This window comes from Rhinolophus sinicus, chromosome 14 (genome assembly GCF_057876585.1).
Source record: "Rhinolophus sinicus isolate RSI-liver-muscle chromosome 14, RSI-T2T, whole genome shotgun sequence".
Classification (NCBI taxonomy): Eukaryota; Metazoa; Chordata; class Mammalia; order Chiroptera; family Rhinolophidae; genus Rhinolophus; species Rhinolophus sinicus.
The window spans coordinates 32,563,802-32,571,353 of NC_142514.1; the positions used below are offsets into that span (position 1 = coordinate 32,563,802).

The following is a 7,552-nucleotide window of genomic DNA, read 5'->3' on the forward strand; positions in this document are numbered from 1 at the left end:
TCAGGGTTTGGAGAAAACAGGCCATATAACAATTGACACTCTGAGAGACTGGTATGGGCTCAGCCCTGACCCTCCTAGCCTCACTCAAGGGCAAAGCTCTCCTGGAGCCTGTCGTTCTCGGAACACAGCTCTGAATGTCCACTGCGCTGTGGCCCAACTTCCTCAGAGTAGCCTCTGGATGTTCTCTGCTTTCACATTTCAGGTTTTGGCTGTTCACAAGTTACTGTAGTAGTCACGTGACTGTAGGATCTGTTCTTTGGGAGTCTGGAGGGCAAAGGCCACTTGTGGGATAGGGACCAGCTGTCAGAAGGTGTTGAGGGATCAGGGAGTGGTGGTTCCAGGCTAGAATTAGATGTTTTGGGTAGTTAGGAAATAAACCCACCCCACTATCAGTTCCAACTCTGGTACCCTCGGGCTCCTGTGGATCTTTCTCATTAACCAAAGTTAGCTGTCTTCATTCAAAGACTTTTTCACCCCCGAGGTGGGACCATCCTCACCCCTCCTACTGTCATGCCAATGAGCTGCCTCAGGATGCTGAGCCAGCCTGGCTTCTCTGTGCCCAGGTATGCGGGACCCCGGAGTACATTGCGCCTGAGGTGATCCTACGACAGGGATATGGGAAGCCAGTGGATTGGTGGGCCATGGGCGTAATCCTGTATGAGTTCCTGGTGGGGTGCGTCCCATTCTTTGGAGACACTCCGGAGGAGCTCTTTGGGCAAGTGATCAGTGGTAGGTATCACCACCCTGGCCCTCTGGGGAGGCAGAGTCTGGATCCCCAAATACGATTTATGCATGTACCTCTGAGGTTTATGAGTTCTTGTTCTGGGTTCACGTGTGTGTACTCAGTATGCTTGCCTCTTAGATGTGTGTGCACATAGGCGTACTGTGTGTCACCTGCGGCTTGTTCTGCTGTGTTCATATGTCCCCATATGTGCATATCCTGTGAGTGCATGTGAGTGTCTGGAGTGTAAAAGCAGAGTGAGCTGGAGCTTCAGGACAGAGAAGTCATTGCTTTGCAGTGCCCACCCAGGATTAAAGAGCAAGCCATGGTGTAGGGTGTGTGAGACCCCCCCACCAGGAGAACAGGAAACTACAGAACTTAAGGAATTGGGGTCCCAGGCAGGCTCTCAGGGGCTCCAGGCTGGGCTTTTTATGCCTCCTAACCCTTATACTGTCTGAGAACCATCTTCGCCCTCTCCTCACTCTGCCTACAACTTCTGAGACCCTTCTCTCGCTCACTCACTTCCCCCTCACCCCAATAACTCTTCAGAGGAGATTGTGTGGCCTGAGGGGGATGATGCACTGCCGCCAGATGCCCAGGACCTCACCTCTAAACTGCTCCACCAGAACCCTCTGGAGAGACTGGGTACAGGTAGGACGGTGCTCACTAACCTTTCTCACCACCTGGAAGAGCGGGGAGGAGGGCTGAGTCGATGCACCCGGGAGGCTCAGGCTTCAGGTGTGAGCAGTGCCTCTGGATCCTGACACTGCCCCATTCGCTCTGGGCAGAAGAGCTTGGAACGTGCAGAGCTTGGAACGTGCGGAGGCTGAGGCCCCTGGGCCTTGCCGCTCATGGTCTGGGTTCTCCCTGCACGTGCTGAGGGGGACTCCACCCAGCGCACCCTGCGCCCTTGCCCACACCCTCCGTGTCCACAGGCAGTGCCTATGAAGTGAAGCAGCATCCATTCTTTACCGGGCTGGACTGGACAGGACTGCTTCGCCAGAAGGCGGAATTTATTCCTCAGCTGGAGTCAGAGGACGACACCAGCTACTTTGACAGTAAGGCCATCGGTGGGATGGGGAAGAGGGGGCTCCTTCCTGTTTGCCCAGAAATACCTGTGTGCCTTGAACTTGGCCTTGGGAGCAACTTCTCCAGGCCCTTCTAAAGGCTCATTGGCTCAAAAGGAGGCTACCACCGGGGGCCTCTGATGGGGACTGTCCTGTGTCCAGCCCGCTCAGATCGATACCACCACGTGGACTCGGAGGACGAGGAGGAAGGGAGTGAGGACGGCTGCCTTGAGATCCGCCAGTTCTCCTCCTGCTCTCCGAGGTTTAGCAAGGTATGACTGAGGCAGGCCCAGGCTGGGTGGAGAAGGCTGGAGGACTGAGAGAAGAGGACCAGTCAAGGGATATAGCTGGTGCAGGCTGAGGGAGGAGGTCAAAGGAGGACAGGGCTGGCTGGGCCTGTATATGACAGATACATCTAGAACCACTCCAGGCCCTGACATAGGAGATGCTAAGGCTGAAGCCAGGTTACACTAGCAGAATAGCTGTTTCCTCGAAGATTCAACTGGTATGTGTGAGAGAGGGAAGGGGAGAACTGGTTCAAATTCCTGGGTTTCAGGTTCCAAGGATACTTTGCCTCTTTGGGCGGGGTCTGTTGGAGCCCGTCCCTGGCACATCTTCTGTGCCCACAGGTGTCCAGTAGCATGGAGCGGCTCTCACTGCTTGATGAGCGCCGCACACCACCCCCCACCAAGCGCAGCCTGAGCGAGGAGAAGGAAGACCGCTCCGATGGCCTGGCGGGGCTGAAGGGCCGAGACCGGAGCTGGGTGATTGGCTCCCCTGAGATGTGAGCACCCAGAGCTCACCCAGGGTGGGGCGGCACAGCGGTCCAGCAGTTGTCACAGATTATGGGCGAGATTCAGATGCTGGCGGGGTGCTTGTGGCAGTAAGGGCTTATTCACAGAATGGCTCTTGGAGGAATGTCTGAGGAGGAGAGTTCTGTGAGCCCCTGAGGGAGCCTGGGCTGGAGGAGGGAGACCACCCGCCTGGAGTCTCATCCTAGGCCTTGTGTCTCACAGATTGCGGAAGCGGCTGTCGGTGTCTGAGTCATCCCACACAGAGAGTGACTCAAGCCCTCCACTGACAGTGCGACGCCGCTGCTCAGGCCTCCTGGATACACCTCGATTCCCTGAGGGCCCTGAGGACGCTAGCAGCACCCCCAGGAAGCAGCAACAGGAGGGCACATGGCTTCTGACACCTCTACCTGGAGAAGGGGTATCTGGGCCTATTCCTCAACGACCAGTGGAACGGCAGCTGAGGCTGGATGACGAGCCTGTGAGCCAGAGCAGTGGGTCCAGTGCAGGTAGGGCCCAGGCTGGAGGATACTGCAGGGAGGCGGGGAGGGGAGGCTCAGCTGCATTGCAGATCTCATGGCTCACTTGAGTCCACAGCCATGGAGACTCGAGGCCATGGGATGCCACAGCTGGCTGAAGGAGCCACAGCCAAGGCCATCAGTGACCTGGCAGTGCGCAGGGCCCGCCACCGGCTGCTCTCTGGGGACTCGATAGAAAAGCGCACTGCTCGTCCCATCAACAAAGTGATCAAGTCTGCCTCAGCCACAGCCCTGTCCCTCCTCATCCCTGCAGGTGAGACCCTGGGCAACTAAGATGAATCTCACAGGAAGGGTCTTGGAATCTCTGTGGGCCTGTGGCTGGGGTCTGCACAGGGCAGGTGTGTCTGTGTGTTGCATGTCACTACTGCCCCTTTGTTAGGAGACAAGAGGTCTCTAAAGTTGTGCATTGGTGTCTGGGTTTGTATGTGTCCCAGAAGGCAGAATAGCACCATGTAACAAGTACAGGCTTTGAGACACAAAGCTTATTTTCAAATTCTGGCTCCATCACTAAATGGCTCTTGACCTTGAAGAAGTTGCTTAACCCCTCTGAGCCTCAAGTTCCTCGTCAAAAAAATATAGATGGTTATTAGTTTAGTGGTGGTGGCTCATAGGTAATTGTGATATTTAAATATGTATGAAAAGGTTTATATGGTCCCTGCTACATATATAAGCAAGCACTCGGTAAATGCTGTCAGTTGTCATCACCTCCTGGGGTCTGGGTATGCGGGGGCTGTGCTGCTCAAAGGCCTTAGGGAACATGTGCCTCGGCTCAGGCTCCGTCTCTGACTAGAGCTGGGTGGGATCCGCAGTCTAGACCGGGGGCCGGTCTGGGACCATGGCCCACCCAGGGTCCCCTGGCCCACTAAGTCCTGGCTTCTCCTTCTCCAGAACACCACACCTGCTCTCCATTGGCCAGCCCCATGTCCCCACATTCCCAGTCATCCAACCCGTCATCCAGGGACTCTTCTCCAAGCAGGGATTTCTTGCCAGCCCTTGGCAACTCAAGGCCCCCCATCATCATCCACCGAGCTGGCAAGAAGTATGGCTTCACCCTGCGGGCCATCCGTGTCTACATGGGTGACTCGGACGTCTACACTGTGCACCACATGGTGTGGGTATGTCTGGCCCCCAGCCCTGCTGTCTCAGCTTCATCACTCCTCTTCCTTCCCCTTTACTAGGGCCTGTCTGTCCCTGTCCCATCCCTGCCCACATTACCCTCAGGGGTCATGCCCAGGCTCCAGGTTGAGGACTGTTCTCTTCCTGGTGCAGCACGTGGAGGACGGAGGTCCAGCCAGTGAGGCGGGGCTTCGTCAGGGTGACCTCATCACGCACGTCAATGGGGAGCCTGTGCATGGGCTGGTGCACACAGACGTGGTGGAGCTGATCCTCAAGGTCAGTGCTGGGTGTGCAGCCTCCAGAGTCCGGCTGGCCACAGGGGACTGGGAGAGTCGGCCATACATACACCTGGCACTGAGGACAGATACACGTACACATGGGACCTGGGGGCGGGTTTCACTGAAAGGCAGCACCCTCACTGACCAAGGTCCAGGGAGCCTTCTGAGCTGTGGGCAGAACTAGAGAACAGGAAGAGTGAGCCTCTTCTCTCCCTCGCCAACCCCAAACCACTTGGGTGCTAGTTGGAGCCATTTTCTAACCTGTGAAGAGAGAAGACGGGTCTGTGGTTCAGACATGTTGAGGGTAGAGCCATGGTCTAGCCACGCCCAGGGACAGGGATGGGGGCAAGAATATGGCTACCGCCTTAGCCTGGGTCATGCTCTGTTCCCCAGAGTGGAAACAAGGTGTCTATTTCAACAACTCCCCTGGAGAACACATCCATTAAGGTGGGGCCAGCTCGGAAAGGCAGCTACAAGGCCAAGATGGCCAGAAGGAGCAAGCGGAGCCGCGGCAAGGATGGGCAGGAAAGGTGAGCAGGACTTAGCCCGAGGGTCTGCTCTGAGCCAGACTATGGTGCTAGTGTGGGGGGAACGGGGGGAGGAGGGGTGCTGTGCCCAGTACACCAGCTCAGACAGCCTTTGACCCTTGCCTGCAGCAAAAAAAGGAGCTCCCTGTTCCGGAAGATCACCAAGCAGGCATCCCTGCTCCACACCAGCCGCAGCCTGTCTTCCCTTAACCGCTCTTTGTCATCAGGGGAGAGCGGGCCGGGCTCTCCCACACACAGCCACAGCCTTTCCCCCCGATCTCCCACTCAGGGCTACCGGGCGACCCCTGATGCTGTGCATTCAGGTAGGAAGGGCTCCCTGCAGATGGCAGAGACAGCCCCGGGGAGGTAGGCAAGTGCCTGGGCCCTCTGTGCTTCTCACTGGTCGCACTCTGAAACCCTCGTTCACCCCACCCCCTGAAAGATCCAGCAGCCTTGGGGAGGAGGTAACAGGGTGGAGGGTGACTGCATTTCTGTAGCCTGGACTCAGGTTCACTGGTGGGGGGTACCCTTCATCCTATGACATTCCAGGGCTAATCTCTGCCTTGCCCCTCAGTCACTTCTAACAGCTAACATTGCTCTGCCTTTGTCTGTTTGTACAAAGTGGGAGGGAATTCGTCACAGAGCAGCTCCCCCAGCTCCAGCGTGCCCAGCTCTCCAGCCGGCTCTGGGCACACACGGCCCAGCTCCCTGCACGGTCTGGCACCCAAGCTGCAACGCCAGTACCGCTCTCCACGGCGCAAGTCAGCAGGCAGCATCCCACTGTCACCACTGGCCCACACCCCTTCTCCGCCGCCAGCAGCTTCACCCCAGCGCTCCCCATCACCCCTGTCTGGCCATGGAACCCAGGCTCTCCCCACCAAGCTTCACTTGTCGCCTCCCCTAAGCAGACAACTCTCACGTCCCAAGAGTGTGGAGCCACCCCGCTCACCACTACTTAAAAGGGTACAGTCAGCTGAGAAACTGGCGGCTGCACTTGCTGCTTCTGAGAAGAAGCTAGCCACTTCTCGAAAACATAGCCTTGACCTGTCCCACCCTGAGCTAAAGAAGGAACTGCCACCCAGGGAAGTCAGCCCTCTGGAGGTAGTTGGGACCAGGAGTGTACTGTCCGGGAAGGGGACACTGCCAGGGAAGGGGGTGCTACAGCCTGCTCCCTCACGGGCCCTGGGCACCCTCCGACAGGACCGGGCTGAACGGCGAGAGTCACTGCAGAAGCAGGAAGCCATCCGTGAAGTTGACTCTTCAGAGGATGACACCGATGAGGGGCCTGACAGCAGCCAAGGTGTGCAGGAGCCAAGCGTGGTACCTAATCCAGAAGTGGGCCAGGATCCACCCCTCAGAGGAGAGGGTGAGGAAGAAGATGCCTTCTTGCCCAAGGAGCCCAGGAGCCAGGGCCCAGTGGTCCCAGGCCTGCTGACGGGGATCACACTGGAGCCTCCCAGGATGGCAGGCCCTGGTGTCCCCAAGAGGAGGCTTGGCATCCCATACGTCTTTGAGGAGGCTGCCAGCTCCTTGTCACCAGCTTCCAGCCTGAGTAGGGCTGGACCCACAGACCCTATCCCCCCTGAAGGCAGCCTGAAGGCCCAGCACCTCCACACCCAGGCACGAACAGCACTTTGTCCCAGCCCTTCAGGACTCATCCCCACCAGTTGCCCTGCTGCTTCCTCCACCTCTGGAGAGCCAGGCCCATGGTCCTGGAAATTCCTTATTGAGAGCCCAGACCAGGCCTCAAGCAGAAAGGCAACAGTGGAAGGTAGGCTGGCCAGCCCTCAGAGTTTGGAAACCACAACTCCAGCTCACCCTAAGAACCCGTCTCCCAGGCAGGAGGGGAAGTCCTGGCCACCCAGTGCCCATGGCCTGGCCCATCCACCTTCTGAGCTTCCCAGCCAAAGCTGGCTATGGAAGCCTGAGTGTGCACAAACAGAGAAAGAAGGGCCAGCCCTGGGCATCACCAAAGTGCCTGATGCCTCAGGTGACAGGAGGCAGAACGTTCCATGCAGAGGCTGCCCTCTCACCCAGGAGCCTGGGCCCAGCCTGCTCCAGAGGGGCCAAGACCCAGGCGGCCCTCAAAAGCTTCAGGACTTGGCACTGACACCTGAGGAGCTTTTAAAGCAAACATAGTATTTGTTTGCCATTTCTTGCTCTCAGACCTGTGTAATACACGCTCTTGGAAACCATCTTTATGTCTTTTTGCTTCTTTCCTTTAGTCAACACAAATGTAATTCAAGGTCCTATGTTGCTGCAGATAATAGAGTGGTGAATAAGACAGTTTCCATTTTCAGAGGAAGGGTCATCTAATTCAGCTTTAGCTTTCCAGAGATTATGCCATCTGAGCCCAAACCTGAAGGAAAGGTGATAGGTTGTAGTTTGCTGGGTTAGAAGAGTGGGAATTAGTATAAGAAAGAATTTCCAGGCAGAGAGTACAGCACTTAACCATATATTATACCTGGTATGTTCAAGGAACTAAAAGCATGGGTCAGAGCTAACAGTCTTCC

At 56.8% G+C, this 7,552-nt stretch overlaps 1 protein-coding gene across 12 annotated transcripts in view; it reads left to right on the plus strand.

Moving 5' to 3' along the window:
* The window catches only part of MAST2 (microtubule associated serine/threonine kinase 2), a 181,809-nt gene extending 174,575 nt beyond the window's left edge, over window positions 1–7,234 (plus strand). For all 12 annotated transcript variants that reach the window (XM_019749394.2, XM_019749395.2, XM_019749392.2 and 9 more), the window contains 12 exons: window positions 564–729; window positions 1,271–1,372; window positions 1,657–1,779; window positions 1,951–2,060; window positions 2,418–2,572; window positions 2,805–3,088; window positions 3,177–3,371; window positions 4,007–4,233; window positions 4,388–4,510; window positions 4,906–5,042; window positions 5,169–5,362; window positions 5,662–7,234. In XM_019749394.2, coding sequence (XP_019604953.2) covers window positions 564–729; window positions 1,271–1,372; window positions 1,657–1,779; window positions 1,951–2,060; window positions 2,418–2,572; window positions 2,805–3,088; window positions 3,177–3,371; window positions 4,007–4,233; window positions 4,388–4,510; window positions 4,906–5,042; window positions 5,169–5,362; window positions 5,662–7,178 — 3,333 coding nt within the window. In that variant the 3' untranslated portion in view covers window positions 7,179–7,234. The remainder of the gene's footprint in view (window positions 1–563; window positions 730–1,270; window positions 1,373–1,656; window positions 1,780–1,950; window positions 2,061–2,417; window positions 2,573–2,804; window positions 3,089–3,176; window positions 3,372–4,006; window positions 4,234–4,387; window positions 4,511–4,905; window positions 5,043–5,168; window positions 5,363–5,661) is intronic.
* Window positions 7,235–7,552: the final 318 nt, after the last annotated feature.